The sequence below is a fragment of the Pongo abelii genome, chromosome 20 (genome assembly GCF_028885655.2).
Source record: "Pongo abelii isolate AG06213 chromosome 20, NHGRI_mPonAbe1-v2.0_pri, whole genome shotgun sequence".
Taxonomy (NCBI): Eukaryota; Metazoa; Chordata; class Mammalia; order Primates; family Hominidae; genus Pongo; species Pongo abelii.
In genome coordinates, this window is record NC_072005.2 from 50,991,307 (window position 1) to 51,006,925 (window position 15,619).

Consider the following 15,619-nt stretch of genomic DNA (forward strand, 5'->3'; position numbering starts at 1 on the left):
TGGGAGGCCGAGGCGGGTGGATCACCTGAGGTCAAGGAGTTCGAGACCAGCCTTACCAGCATGGTGAAACCCCATCTCTACTAAAAATACAAAAATTAGCCGGGTGTGGTAGCATATGCCTGTAATCCCAGCTACTCCAGAGGCTGAGACAGAAGAATTGCTTGAACCCAGGAAGCGGAGGTCGCAGTGAGCCCAGATCGTGCCACTGTACTCCAGCCTGGGTGACAGAGCAAGACTCAGTCTTGGGAGAAAAAAAGAATGAAAGAATTTGAAAAACTAAAAAAGAACTGTAGGCTGGGCGTGGTGGCTTACACTTGTAATCCAGACACTTTGGGAGGCCAAGGCGGACGGATAACTTGATGTCAGGAGTTGGAGACCAGCCTGGCCAACATGGTGAAATCCCGTCTCTACTAAAAATACAAAAATTAGACAGGCGTGGTGGTGCATGCTTGTATTTTCAGGTACTCAGGAGGCTGAGGCAGGAGAATCGCTCGAACCCGGAAGACAGAGGGTGCGGTGAGCCAAAATTGCGCCATCGCACTCCAGCCTGGGCAAGAGAACAAGACCTTGTCTCGGGGGAAAAAAAAAAAAGAACTGTAGACCATTTGCTTGTGCCATTCTTTCTCTGGGGATCAGATCTCACCCTCTTTTTGCCATACTTCCTCATCTCCTACGTGTGGATGATGATAGTGTGCCCTGTGCATGTTCTTCGTCACCAAAAGTGCCTCTCTCATAGACCGGGTGAGAACTCAATGAGCAGATGCAGGGACATGAGGTCTGACTTAGGGCAGAGCCCTAAGGTAACACATTTGATCTACTGTGGGTCCTTAATGGTGTCTGCAGAGCACCTCCCTGCACTGACTCAGCCTTAGCAAAGGGCAGGGGCTTTGCTGTGTTCCCTGCTGGGCCCAGAACTGTTTAAGTGCTCAAGAAAGCCTTCTAGGCTGGGCTCAGTGGCTCACACCTGTACTCCCAGCATCCTAGGGAGGCCGAGATGGGAGGATCGCTTGAGCCCAGGAGTTCCAGACCAGCCTGGGCAACAAAGCAAGTCTCCCATCTCTACAAAAGAATAAAAATTAGCAGCTGGGCGTGGTGGCTCACAGCTGTAATCCCAGCACTTTGGGAGGCCAAGGCAGGCAAATCACTTGAGGTTAGGAGATCAAGACCAGCCTGGCCAACATGGTGAAACCCCATCTCTACTAAAAATACAAAAATTAGGTGGGGCACAGTGGCTCAAGCCTGTAATCCTAGCACTTTGGGAGGCCAAGGCAGGTGGATCACGAGGTCAGAAGTTCGAGACCAGCCTGGCCAGCATGGTGAAACCCCATCTCTACTAAAAATACAAAATATTAGCCGGGCATGGTGGCAGGCGCTTGTAATTCCAGCTCCTCAGGAGGCTGAGGCAGGAGAATTGCTTGAACCCTGGAGGCAGAGGTTGCAGTGAGCCGAGAACACGCCACTGCACTCCAGCCTGGGTGACAGAGCAAGACTCCATCTCAAAAAATACAAAAACAAAAATCAGCCGGGTGTGGTGGCGGGTGCCTGTAATCCCAGCTACTGGGGAGGCTGAGGCAGGAGAATTGCTTGAACCTGGGAGGTGGGGGTTGCAGTGAGCCGAGATTGCACCACTGCACTCCAGCCTGGGCAACAGAGTGAGATTCCGTCTCAAAAAAGAAAAAAATAATAATTAAAATGTTAAAATCAGGAGTAGAATCACAGAATGTTGGAAAGTGAGGCCCAAGAAGGGGGCTGTGTCCAAGTCCATGCATGGGAAACTTGACTGGGACACCGAGGACACACAGAGCAGGATCTCAGTCCCCCCACCAGAGTGACCACAGGAACAGCCACCTCCAGTCAGCCTGCCATATGACACCCCCTCAATGTTCCAGGTCTCCCGACACTATGGGCACACGATTCCTCCCGGCTCTGTTTCTTGTCCTCCTGGTATTGGGATTCGGTGAGTGTGGGCTTCCGGGGAGGGAGGCCTTGGGGAGGGGAATGAGCTGCAAGCATCTTCCCAGCCCAGGCCCTTCTTACCTCTGCCTCTGCCCTCTCCTCTCCTTCCTGCCTCCTTTCCCCCTGCTGCAGCCCCACGGGCTCTCCTGACACACTCTCCCCCTGCAGAGGTCCAGGGGGCCCCACCGCCCCAGCAAGATGAGCTGCCTAGCCCAGCCTTCCTCACCCAGGTGCAGGAATCTCTCTCCAGTTACTGGGAGTCAGCAAAGGCAGCCGCCCAGAACCTGTACGAGAAGACATACCTGCCCGCTGTAGATGAGAAACTCAGGTAGCACCTGCCCCTGGAGAAATGGGGTCTGGCCCATACCACCGACTGCATCCAGGACCCAGAAGTTCAGGCCCCAGCCCCTCCTCCCTCAGACCCAGGAGTCCAGGCCCCCAGCCCCTCTTCCTCCCTCAGACCCAGGAGTCCAGGCCTCAGCCCCTCCTCCCTCAGACCCAGGAGTCCAGGCCCCCAGCCCCTCCTCCCTCAGACCCATGAGTCCAGGCCCCCAGCGCCTCCTCCCTCTAACCATCTGTGCTTTCTCCCCAGGGACTTGTACAGCAAAAGCACAACAGCCATGAGCACTTACACAGGCATTTTTACCGACCAAGTTCTTTCTGTGCTGAAGGGAGAGGAGTAACAGCCAGACCCCCCATCAGTGGGCAAGGGAAGAATCCCCCACTCCCCTGATCCCCCAGGTTCAGACTGAGCTCCCCCTTCCCAGTAGCTCTTGCATCCTCCTCCCAACTCTAGCCTGAATTCTTTTCAATAAAAAATACAATTCAAGTTGCTTCTCATGGATGGCACTGCTTTTCTGAGGACTCAGGGGCCAAGATGGAGGGGCTGACTCAGTCCAGCGAACATTTAATGAGCACCTACTGTATGTAGGGAGCCCTAACCCATGGGTCCATGGGAATAAAGCAGTGAATAGTAACAATAAATAATCGTAACAGTAATTAGAGACTACTCTTTATTGGAGTCCGGCTTTCTCTCTTTTTTTATTTTTTGAGACAGGGTTTCACTCTGTCACCCAGGCTGGACAGCACTGGTGCAATCTCGGCTCACTGCACCCTCTGCCTCCCAGGCTCCAGTGATTCTCTGTGCCTCAGCCTCTGGAGTAGCTGGGATTACGGGCATGTGCCACTGTGCACAGCTAATGTTTGTATTTTTAGTAGGGTTTTGCCATGTTGGCTAGGCTGGTCTCAAAACTTCTGACCTCAAGTGATCCACCCACCTCAGCCTCCCAAAGTACTGGGGTGACAGGCATGAGCCAACGCGCCAGGTCAAAATCCAGCTTTCTCATTTGTAAAATGACAAATCATAGACACAGCTAGTCCACAGTGGCCTCTGACAGTCTCCAGTTGTTAACGGTGGATGGTGTCCAGGTTTTTGGCGTCCTGAACAAAGAACTAGACAAAATGCACAAACAAAGCAAGGAAGAAATGAAGGGATTTATTGAAAACGAACATACACTAAACAGTGTGGGGCGCCCAAGCATATGGGTTCAAATGCCCTGTTACAGAATTTCGGGGAGTTTAAATTCCCCCTAGAGGATTCCCCTTCCACTGGTTACTTCTGGTACACCCTATGTAAATGGAGAGGGTGAAGAAAAGTTACAAAGTCATTTATGGCCTACCGGAGAGGATGTTTCCTGTTATAGCTGAAGTGAATTGGCCTTATGTTCCCTGCCTCCCTATTTTCCTGCCTTACAGTTGCTGGACTGACACATTTTTTATTTTATTTATTTTGTTTTGAGATAATGTCTTGCTCTGTCGCCCAGGCTGAAGTGCGGTGGTGAGATCTTGGCTTACTGTAGCCTTGACCTTTTGGGCTCAAGAGATCTTCCCATCTCAACCTCCCAAGTAGTTGGGACTAGGGATGCCCACTGCCACACCTGGCTAATTTTTTGTATTTTTAGTAGAGACGGGGTTTCGTCAAGTTGCCTAGGCTAGTCTCCAATTCCTGGGCTCAAGCGATCTGCCCATCTTGCCCTCCCAAAGTGTTGGGATTACGGGTGTGAACCACCGCACCAGGCCTGGGCTGACACTTCCAACGTGCCACTGCAATCAGTGTATAATGGTCCCGTGGCAGACGGGAGAATGGTGCCCAAGTCAGTACTTCTTGGCTGGGACCTACGAAGACAGACCTCTAGGGCCGGCGCGGTGGCTCACGCCTGTAATCCCAGCACTTTGGTTGGCTGAGGTGGGCAGATCATCTGAGGTCAGGAGTTCAAGACCAGCCTGGCCAACATGGTGAAACTTGTCTCTAATAAAAACACAAAAATTAGCCAGGGGTGGCCCGCGCCTGTAATCCCAGTTACCTGGAGGCTCAGGCAGGAGAAGTGCTTGTACCCTGGAGGCAGAGATAGCGCCACTGCACTCCAGCCTGGGCAGCAGAGTGAGACTCCGTCTCAAAAAAAAAAAAAAAAAAAAGAAAAACTTATTAAAAAAAAAATTGCAAGCAAAAAGCACAGAAGGCAAAAGGTGCAAATAAGCAGAGGCTCCATGGTCTGAAGGAGGCCAGTGCTGGGACCATGAATGAAGGGGGCTGGGGGCCAAGATTCCTGTATCCTGAGGGAGTCCAGGGTGGTACTGCTCCCCAAGTCCCATGGGTGGGGCTATTGGTCTCTGGGGATCCACTGCTTGTATTTCTCCTAATCTGCTTGGCATTAACCTCCTGCCAGGCTTTCAACACCCTTGGGGCAGTTTTCCCAGGTCCTGAGGCTGGGCAGCTGAGTCCAGTAAAAAACAGGGGCCCTGGAGAGGGACTGTGGGCAATGCCCCCGAGTCCCTGGGGCCTGGGAAGAACAGAGGCTGCCAAGCGCAGCGGGTGGTGGGGAGGGGAAGACCCTGGAGTAACAATCCCTGCTCTGTCCACTTGGTTCCCACGGACTCTAGCCAAACCAAAGCACTGCCCGGACCAGTTCGGCTTCCAACCAATCCTGGTGCTGGCCTCAGACTCCTCCTTTCTTTCTCAGAACCCCATTCCCCTCAGGGCCCCCAGAGTCCAGGCCCCTAGATTCTTCTTCCCCTAGAACTCAGGAGTCTGGGACCCCCCAATCCCTTCTCCTCAGGACCAGAAACGTTGGATCCCCAGCCCCCTTTCTCCTTTAGAACCTGAAATCACAGCCCTTGATCAGTATTTTGCGCCCCCTAGTGGAGAGAAGCGTGGGTCTGTCCTGTGACTTACAGTAGGAATGGCAGAATTTTTTACTTATTATGATTTTTAATTTTTTTGGAGACAGGGTCTCACTCTGTCACCCAGGCTGGAATGCAGTAGTGTGATCACAGCTAATTGCAACCTCGAACGAACTCCTGGGCTCCGGCATCCCTCCCACCTCAGACTCGGAGTAGCTGGACCACAGGTGGATGCCACCACACCACCTAATTTTGTTAATTTTTAGTAGAGCTAGGATCTCACTATGTCACCAAGGCTGGTCTTAAACTCCTAGGCTCAAGCGATTCTTCTGCCTCGGCCTCCCAGAATGCTAGGATTACAGGCATGAGCCACGAAGCCTGGACGGAATGGCAGAATTTATTTGGTCACTCAACAGAGCATAGGAAGGCTCTGCAGGGAACCTGGCTCCACAGGAGCCCTGTCCAAGGTCACACTTCTCATGAGAAGCTTAGACCTCGTCATGCTCCAACACATTGGCCCTTGCAGTGTTTGAGACTTGGAAAGCAGATTGCAGTAGTTTGTATTTACAGCTGAGAGCACAGTTGGGGTTGCAGTGAGGCTGGAGAAAGTTTCAAAGCCCCTCACTTGCCTGGGTTTTCCATGGTCCTCTGCCTAAATTTGTACAAGAAATTTTGTACTTTTTTTTTTTTTTTTGAGACAGAGTTTCCCTTTTGTTGCCCAGGCTGGAGTGCAATGGCATGATCTCGGCTCACCACAACCTCCGCTTCCCAGGTTCAAGCGATTCTCCTGCCTCGGCCTCCCGAATAGCTGGGATTACAGGCATGTGCCACCATGCCCAGCTAATTTTGTACTTTTAGTAGAGATGGGGGTTTCTCCATGTTGGTCAGGCTGGTCTTGAACTCCCGACCTCAGGTGATCCGCCAGCCTCGGCCTCCCAAGATTCTGGGATAACAGTGTGAGCCACCACGCCCGGCCAATTTGGTACTTTTTAAAAGAGGCCAGGCCGGGCGTGGTGGCTCATGCCTGTAATCCCAGCACTTTGGGAGGCCGAGGCAGGCGGATCACAAGGTCAGGAGATCGAGACCATCCTGGCTAACACGGTGAAACCCCGTCTCTACTAAAAATACAAAAACTTAGCTGGGCGTGGTGGTGGGCGCCTGTAGTCCCAGCTACTTGGGAGGCTGAGACAGGAGAATGGCATGAACCCGGGAGGCGGAGCTTGCATTGAGCCGAGATCATGCCACTGCACACTCCAGCCTGGGTGACAGAGCAAGACTCCGTCTCAAAAAAAAAAAAAAAAAAAAAAAAAAGAAGCCCACCAAAACACATAAGCTTCAGACCCCACAAAGTCTCTCCTCAATCCCTGTCTTAGTCTATTCACTTCATCCCTGGACTTAAAGACTGGGCCTACACATTCAAAGAATCGTTATTAACACCATTATTGTCTGTAACAGTGGGGATGAGGCACTAAGTTTTCTTTTTCTTTTCTTTCTTCTTTTTTGGAGGCGGAGTCTTGCTCTGTTGCCCAGGCCGGAATACAGTGGCATGATCTTGGCTCACTGCAACCTCTGCCTCCTGGGTTCAAGCAATTCTCCTGCCTCAGCCTCCCGAGTAGCTGGAGTTACAGGCGTCTGCCACCACGCCCGACTAATTTTTGTATTTTTAGTAGAGATGGGGTTTCACTATGTTGGCCAGGCTGGTCTCGAACTCCCGACCTCAGATGATCCGCCTGCCTCGGCCTCCCAGAGTGCTGGGATTACAGGCGTGAGCCACCGCACCTGGCTGGGGAATGAAGTTTTCTTTTCTTTCTTTCTTTCTTTTTTTTTTTTAGAGAGACGGAGTCTCGCTCTTTCGCCCAGGCCGGACTGCAGTGGCGCAATCTCGGCTCACTGCAAGCTCCGCCTCCCGGGTTCATGACATTCTCCTGCCTCAGCCTCCCGAGTAGCTGCGATTACAGGCACCCGCCACCGCGCCCGGCTAATTTTTTGTATAGACGGGGTTTCACCGTGTTAGCCAAGATGGTCTCTATCTCCTGACCTCGTGATCCGACTGCCGTGGCCTCCCAAAGTGCTGGGATTACAGGCGTGAGCCACCGCGCCCGGCCAGGAATGAAGTTTTCTAAGGTTCCTTCTTGCCCTGTGTTAGCCCTCAGAGAGGTAAGTCACTCACCTTCTGCACTTAGAGAGCTTCATCCCCAGGGCAATCATCTCCAGGGCAGTGCTGGAGATACAGCAGTGACCACAACAGTCTCGGATCAGCCTGCCCAGTTGAGACACACCCATCCCTGACAGTGATGACACAAAGTGAGCAGGGGTGGGGTGGAGGAGCTGAGGGGGCAAGGGAGGATGGGAAAAGGCCTGAGAGAGAGCTTCCTAGAGCTAGAGCTACTATTACAGAGCTGAGACCTAGAGGAAAGTGGAGGAAACTGATAATAAAATGATAATTAAATATTTATAATATCCCAATGCAAAGCTTACTCTCTTTCCAGGTAATATATAAAGTTCATAATCACAGCGCCCCGAATATTGACCACTTAAACATGAGGCCCAGGGCCTGATGTTTTCCATTCGTGATCTAACTACGTCTTCCCAGTAACACAGCGGGGCAAAACGGGAAGACGAAGAACGAGTACGATTATATCCCTAGTTTATAAAAGGGGAGAAACTGAGGCTCAAACAGAGATGTCACTTGTCACCAGCCTGGCCAACACGGTGAAACTCCGTCTCTACTTACAAAAAAAAAAAAAAAAAAAAAAAAATTGTGAGGCTGAGTGAGGCAGGAGAATTGCTTGAATCCGGGAGGCAGAGGTTGCAGTGAGCCGAGATCGCGCCACTGCACTCCAGCCTGGGTGACAGAGCAAGACTCCGTCTCAAAAAAAAAAAAAAAAAAAAATTAACCAGGAGTGGTGGCGTGCTCCTGTAATCCCAGCTACTCGGGAGGCCGAGGTTGCAGTGAGCCGAGATCGCGCCATTGCACTCCAGCCTGGGGGACAGAGTGAGGCTCCGTCTAAAAAAGAAAAAAAAAGAGAGACGTCACTTGTCCAGGATATCTTATCCGGTCAGTAGCACCACAAGGGTTAGAATCTTGGCCAGACCTCCACCCAATTTCACGGGAGAAGAGTTAACAGCCTCTGAGAGTCTTGTCCTCTCTGGGCCTCCGTAACACCCTCTCCAAACTAGGGGTCTCTCAGCATATGTCCGGGTTTACAGCTGTACGAAGACACACAGCTAATGAAAAATTGTGGAATTCTCAGAGCCTGTGAAGCCTAGTCCACGGATGCGAGGTTTGGACCACTAAGGGAACGCGCATGCGTGCTAGGCAGGGCTGTCCGAAGGCTTGGGGTTGTATCATAGAGTCTCATCGGAGGTGTGTTAGCCGTAAGACCCCTGGAATTGGAACTCTAAATACACAGAAAGGATATGAGCTCAGGAGATTTGGACGAAAGAGTTGTCTTAGGAAGAGGGGTCAGAAGACAAGGGTGCTGGGCAAAAGGCTTGTTCTTCGAATCCGAATACGGTGGCCAGAAAGGTTCCTCTGACGAAAGAGGGGCGTGGTTCGAAGCCGTACTGTGGCCGGTAAAGCTCAAGAAACATGGAACGAAAAGGACGCGAAGAATCGGCAGAGAGAAGTAGACAGGATGTCCCGAAAGGCTCATATAACCGAAAAGGCGGGTTAATGTGAAGGGGCGGAAGGGACAGAACTTGCGGGAGGAACATGCTGGCCGAGAAAGTCCTGGAGTTCGGAGCATACAGTGTTTTTATTAGGGGGAAACAAACGGGCTGCGGGAAAGAGGAGTACGGTGGCCAGGTTGGTCCTTTCATAGCCGGAAGTGGCCTTCTTGAGAGGCGTGGCCGCGGCACTCTTGCCGGATACGGTGGCCCCGCGGGGCTAGGAAGCGTGAAATCTCGCGCGATTGCGCTGCGCCGCCGGGGACGGGGCGGGGCTGGCGGCGGGGGCGGGGACCCGGAGCGGGAAGATGGCGGCGGCGCAGGAGGCGGACGGGGCCCGCAGCGCCGTGGTGGCGGCCGGGGGAGGCAGCTCCGGTCAGGTACGGAGGCCGAGAGGGGACTGAGGGGGTTCTTCCCCAGCCGGGGGGCCTCCCACGGGGCGTGTCCTACCTCTTGTCGCGGAATCCCGTGCACTGGGGGCTCCTTGCCCAGAGGGACCTTGAATACCCGGCCCAGGCAGGGCCGGACCGCCCGAGAGGCCGGTGCCGTGAACGGGGCCCTGTTGCGAGTCGGGTCCCCTGCACGCTCCAGCCGGGCGGCCACCAGGCTCATCGCTCGAGCCGGGGAGACAGTGGCTCAGAGGGGCGCAGGCTTGTACCTTGGCGCGCTGGGTTCTCAACTCCGCGATTCCAGGCTCTGAGGCCGTTCCTAGAGTGGTCTGGCGTTCAGGTCTCGTTGTAGTGCTTGAGGTGTGCGCAGTGATTGATTGGGAATTTTCTAGCTGTGGGGAAGTCAGGATTAGCAGAGCACGGCCGACAGACCCACTTTACAGACGAGAATCCAAGGAACAGTGAGACTAAGGCGCTTCCAGAAGGTCATCCCGGTTAGGTTTGTAACTTTATGTAGAAGTTACAAGACATTGCTGACACAGAGACTGGTATGGATGTGCTTTTAACGTAAAATAGTCCTATGGGTATGACTTCTGACCCACTGCTGTCTTAACACACTGCAGAGCATACCATTTCAGGCAGCTACCGTTCAGGCATTTGGGGAATAGATGGAGACATCAAGGTGTTGTCGACCCACCCACTGGGATGTCACTGACATGTGGGAGGCAGCTCAGGGGAAAGGAGTGCGGGTTGAGAGGGGAGAATGAAGCTGACTCTCTGTATGACCTTGGGCAAGTTCCTTTCCCTCTTTAGGCCTTTATTTCTCCCGTGTTAAATGCAGAGGTTGGACAGGAGGGCCAGCCATATCCCTGCTGTCAGGGGACGAGGAGACTGACATGTAAACAAACAGTTATAATCCTGAATGATTAGGTGGTGACAAAAGTCCGTGTCAGGGACTGGGGGAGCCCAGAGAAAGAGCAAGTGGTATCACTTGGGGAGGACACCTGGATGAAATTTGCGTGATAGAGCCCACTATATCTGCTCTGAATCTTTTCAGCCTTCTCAACCAGGGCCTGGCCTCAGGGACAGCTCGGAAATGTTTGTTGAGTTAGTGCTAGAATGAAGGCCCAGTTCCTGTCTTCAAGGGTTTCCCAGTCTTGCTGAAAGGAGGTCGTTTCCCCTCTGGGTTTCTGTTGATTATTGGGTTGGTGGTGGCTTGAGAGACCAGGGCCCATGTTGTTCTGATTGCCCTGAGCTTCCAGATGGCACTCTGATCTTCTCTTGTACCAACTCTGCTTAAAAACAATCAAGACTTACCCCGTTGCCTTTAGGACAAAGTACAAATTCTTTAATAAATCACAGCCTTGCACGATCCGACTCTTTTCTTCAGACTGGACTAGGATTTCTCGAGCTCGGCACTATCAACATTTTGAATTGGATAATGATTTGTTTGGGGGGCTGCCCTGTGCATTTTAGGATGTTTAGCAGCATCCCTGGCCTCTACACACTAGATGTCAGTAGCATCCACGCCCCTCCCCAGTTGTGACAACCATATATGTCTCCAGACATTGCCAAATATTCCAAGAGCGGGGGGGGGGGCAAAGTCATCCCTGCGTGAGAACCACCGCGCTAAAGGAGATCCGCTGTTCTGAACCTGTTTTATTTCTAAACCTCTTTTATTGCCTCTCAGTCTCTTTCCTCATAGTCTATGCACAGGTCTCTCCCCTCTTTAGCTAGTTGATGTGTATTAGTCCTACAGATTTCAGATGTCCCCTCCTGCAGAAAGCCCTCTTTGACTGTCTGGGCTCCCCTGTCCCAGCCCTGCCCTACTGGGTTTCACTGTCTGGGAACTGGGAACCCCAGGAGGGCAGTCAGGACTGCCTTGATCACCACTGCTTCCTTAGCACCACTCAGCTCAGGGCCAGGCACAGAGGAGGTGCTCAGTGTTTGCGGAATGAGCGGATCTTGAAACAGAGGCTGGGCCGAGGTGGAATTCCCTGATGTCCATGGTGGATCCAGGTAATCAATGAAGACATGCCGCAAAACCTAGCTTCCTCCTGCTCTTGCCTAGCCCTGGTGGTCTCAGCTACTTCTTGGACCCTTTAGCAGATGTTGCTGTGGATTGTGTGTGTGCATGGACTTGCAGATCCAAGAGCAGGAACTGTATCTTAGTCACTGATGTGTCCACAGCCACTGCCGCCCTTCTCCCATGCCCAGGGCCTAGTGCACAGCGGGCAGACCCTCGGCCCTAGCCAGCCTGCTCCTATAGCCAGGAACTCAGACACAGAACCCACAGCTTTGCCATTCATTCCTTCAGTGAATGCGAATTGAGTCTACTACATGCTAGGCCTTGTGCTGATGCTGGAGATAACAGCTGTGAACAAAATAGGTGCTGCCCTCTTGAAGGCCCTTACCCTTATGTTCTAGTTGGAGCTGAATTTATAGGGGAAGCACAGACAGGGACACACAGTGAACAAGATAAATAAGAAAAACAGCAGTTCAGATGGCTCTGCGTACCATGGACAGAAATAAAGCTGGGATAGGGATAGGAAGTGAGCGGTGGGTAGAAGAGTTGCAGTTAAATAGGGTAGTCTAGGAAGGCCTCTCTGAGGAGGTGACGCTTGAACAAAGACCCAAAGGAAGTGAGAGAGGGAGTCCCAAAGATACACGAGGGAAAAGCTTTTCGGGCAAAGGAACAGCCAGTGCGAAGGTCCTGAAGTGGGAGGTGCCTGGTGTGATGAAGGAAGGGCGACGAGGCTGGAGCGGGTGAGGGGAGAGGGGTGGCTGGGGACAGATGCAGATTATGCCAAGCTTTGAAGGCCATGGGGAGGGCTTGGCCTTTACTCTGAGGGAAACAGGAGCTGAAAAGAGTGACTCTTTTTTTTTTTTTTTTTTTTTTCTGAGACGGAGTCTCGCTTTCTCACCACAATCTTGGCTCACTGCAACCTCCGTCTCCTGGGTTCAGGCAATTCTCCTACCTCAGCCTCTCAAGTAACTGGGATTATAAGCACCTGCCACCACACCCAGCTAATTTTTGTATTTTTAGTAGAGACAGGGTTTCACCAGGTTGGCCAGGGTGGTCTTGAACTCCTGACCTCAGGTGATCTGCCCACCTCAGCCTCCCAAAGTGCTGGGATTTCAGGCGTGAGCCACCACGCCCAGCCTTGTAGTGTAATTTAGATGGTATAACGTTCACCTGTTGTCAGGATAGAGTTCATTGGCTCGTGGTCCATTTATGCCGCTGTGTGGTGCAGCCATCACCACAGTCTGGTCTGAGAAAGCTTCTGTCCCCTCAAAAAGTTCCCTTTTGCAGTCTCTGCTGCTCCCAGCCCTAGGCAGCCACAGAGGTGCTATCTCTGTAATTTTCTAAAAATTTCTTAAACAAGGATATAAACAACATCCAGTCTTTTGTGTCCAGCTTCTTTGATTGGGCGTAATGGGTTTGAGGTTCATGTTGTTACATAGATCTGCAGTTGTTCCTTTTTATTTTATTTTTTACAACCTAGGATCAGGGAAATTTGGCCTTTGGGGAAATCCTAAAGTACATGCTCTCAGTTGTTCCTTTTCACTGCTGAGTAGTAGTCTGCAGACGTGACACAGTTTATTCTTTCAGTCCTTGAAGGATATTTGGGTTGTTTGTAGTTTTTGTCTGTTGCCAATAATGCTGCTATGAACATTCATGTACAAGCTTTTCTGTGGCTGTATTTTGTTTCTTTTTTTTTTTTTCTAAGTAAGAGAGACAGGGTCTCCCTGTGTTGCCCAGGCTGGTCTCAAACTCCTGGGCTCAAGGGATCCTCCTGCCTTGGCCTCCCAAAGTGGTAGGATTATAGGATTATAGGCATGAGCCACCACACCCGGCCACTGTTTGTTCTTGAGACAGAGTCATGCTCTGTCGCCTAGGCTGGAGTGCAGTGGTGTGATCCTGGTTCACTGTAGCCTCATTCTCCAAGGCTCAATTGATCCTCCCGTCTCAGCCTCCTGAGTAGCTGGGACCACAGGCATGTACTACCACACCGGCTAATTTTTGTATTTTTTATAGAGATGAGGTCTTGCTGTGTTGCCCAGGCTGGTCTTGAACTCCTGGGCACAAGCAGTCTTCCTGCCTTGGCCTCCTGAAGTTCTGGGATTATAGGTGTGAGCTGCTGCGCCCAGTCTGGCTGCATGTTTTCTGCCTCCTGGGTAGCCATTCAGGATGGGTTTGCTGGATTGTGTAGTAGGTGCACATATGACTTGTTCAATAACTGCCATATTTTCCGAAGTAGCTGTACTTTTACCTTCCCCCCAGCAGTGTACGAGGGTTCCTGTTTTTCCACATCCCTGCCAGCACTTGTGATTGTCTGTCTTTCTGCTGATAGCCATCCTAATAGGTGTGAAGTGACATCTCATTGTGGTTTTAACTTGCCTTTCCGTGGGAAGGTTCCCAGCCAGATTGCCCATCACTAACGGGTAAGAGAAGAGACCTGGGAGTCAGCCAGATGTAGCTTCAAATCCTGGCGTGGCATCAAGTGTCCTTTCCTGACCGCGAATCAACTGAGACCCATTGAAACCCATACATGGGCCCCTAAATTTCCCAATAGCTAGGCTGGCCTTGAGGAGGGGGCCTTGTGCCTGTCAGATTTCGCTTCCCCAGCCGACCCCCGCCCCATAGATCTCCTCATCAAAATGTGGCTTCCTCTGTCTCAGCCCAAGGGTCTCACCTAGACGACCCAGACATCAAAGGGAGCTCCTCAGGGAGGCCTCTCTGACCACCCACTCCAAAGTGGATCCCTGTTCCCAACTCAGTTGCTGTCATTTCCCCCTGCTTGTTTTCCGTGTACCATTTTTAATTATCCTGTTTACCGTTCTAATGTATTTCCTTCTAGATCCCCAGCTCTGGGCAAGCAGGGCCCAAATTTCTGTCTAAAATGTTCCAGTATTTTCACAACCTGGTCCACAGGTCAGAGAGGTGAAGTGATGTGCCCCAGGTGTCACAGCCAAGAATGGTGGGACCAGGACTATAGCTTAGGTCCGTTTGACCCTGGAGCCCCTCCAATGGTGTCTTGTGCTTTGGGAGATTACAGGAAAGAGCTCTTGCTGGTGAAGGGGACAGGAGGTGACAAGTGACACATTTAACATGTGTAGCCCCTCTAACCATGCTCCTGGGACATTTGCTATCTGGTGGGTAAGGTGAATGGAGAAAACATTGCAGAGGAACAGACTAGGAGCTGTGGAGGGGAGGGCCAGACACTGGAGCCTCAGAGGGAAGTGGGTTTGGGTGACCTGAGCATCCAGGATGAGCCCTTCAGGCAGCAGTGGCTACACAGGTGTTTATCACACCCCTGCTCTGTGCCGCTGGTGCTCTTGAGCTAACCATGACCATGACAGCCCTGGTCCTGCCTCTTGAAGGCTGATGGCTGAGAGGACAGCTGGGAGGAGGGGTGAATGAGAACAGGACTGGGGAGCTAGCAGGGTGCATGAAGCGTGAGCAGAACATCCCCTTCCAAACCCAGCATTCAGAGAGTCTCTGATTGTGACCTTCTGTGTCTGAGTGAAGAGCCCTCCTCTGGGAAGCCGTGCCTGGCTCCCTTGCCTGCCCCCTTCCCTTCTGTCATTCTGCTTCTGCGGTCCTTCCTGAGTGACCAGACAAGTGGCTTCACCTCTCTGAGCCTCCTTTCTCTCAGCAGCCGGATGGAGCTGGTCATAGTTTTGGCCTCAGGATTAGTGTGCTGTGTGCCGTCACAGACATGTCTTGTGGCCGTGGCTTATGGTAGCGGCTGATAGTCTGGTTGTGTTTCTCTGTGTCTGTCTCACCGGCCGGACCAGGGGCCCTTGGAGGGCAGGGTTGGGCACAGAGGGGGCCTCAGGAATGGTTTGCCCAGGGGAAGGCTCTTTCAGCTAAGTCCCAGCCTTGAAGAATCTGGCATCTGCCATAAGACTCCTTCTGTTGTTGTCCCCAGTAGCCACCTTGTATCCTGGCTCCAGCTGTAGGGAACAGTGGACAGTCATCAGAATCAGACTGTGCCTCTAATCTTCTGTTTCTGCACCTGCTGCTTCTCTCACTTCCTCCTTTGTGCCACCAACTTGCTATGTTTTAGGTCTCAGCTCCAATGCCCCCTTCTCCAGGAAGTTGCCCCGAACCCTAGGCTGGACCAAGTGCCTCTCAGAGCTCCTGCATTCCAGCCCCGTTCTGGACTGTCACTGTCTAGAGATGAATCTGTCTCCCCCACCGGGCTGTTGAACCCCAGGAGGACAGCAAAAGACTCTCTAGGTCACCGCTGTCTCTAGGTCACAGAGGTGCTCTGCGAGTGTTTTCCTCCTAAAAGAAGAGGACCGCACCTTCCCAGGTGTTTTCACTGATTCATTCTCCAGTTATGGATAAGCACCCACTCTTTGCCCAGCCTGTGCCTGGCCTTCGTGCGTGATGGTGTCTAAGACAGCCCCCGTGT

General features: G+C 52.2%; 2 protein-coding genes across 5 annotated transcripts in view; both read left to right on the forward strand.

Moving 5' to 3' along the window:
* Positions 1–1,902: 1,902 nt before the first annotated feature.
* Positions 1,903–2,955, forward strand: APOC2 (apolipoprotein C2). Its single transcript, XM_009232766.3, has 3 exons — positions 1,903–1,957; positions 2,125–2,284; positions 2,549–2,955. The coding sequence occupies exons 1-3, from the start codon at positions 1,903–1,905 to the stop codon at positions 2,637–2,639; spliced, it is 306 nt and encodes a 101-aa protein (XP_009231041.1). The 3' UTR covers positions 2,640–2,955.
* Positions 2,956–8,321: 5,366 nt separating this feature from the next.
* The window catches only part of CLPTM1 (CLPTM1 regulator of GABA type A receptor forward trafficking), a 38,809-nt gene continuing 31,511 nt past the window's right edge, over positions 8,322–15,619 (forward strand). For 2 of the 4 annotated variants that reach the window (XM_024236896.2, XM_063719572.1), the window contains exon 1: positions 9,043–9,185. In XM_024236896.2, the coding sequence (XP_024092664.1) occupies positions 9,114–9,185 (72 nt within the window). In that variant the 5' untranslated portion in view covers positions 9,043–9,113. Of the gene's footprint in view, positions 8,805–9,042; positions 9,186–15,619 lie in introns of those variants that run through there. The other 2 variants (XM_054540684.2, XM_063719573.1) reach the window with 2 other exon arrangements.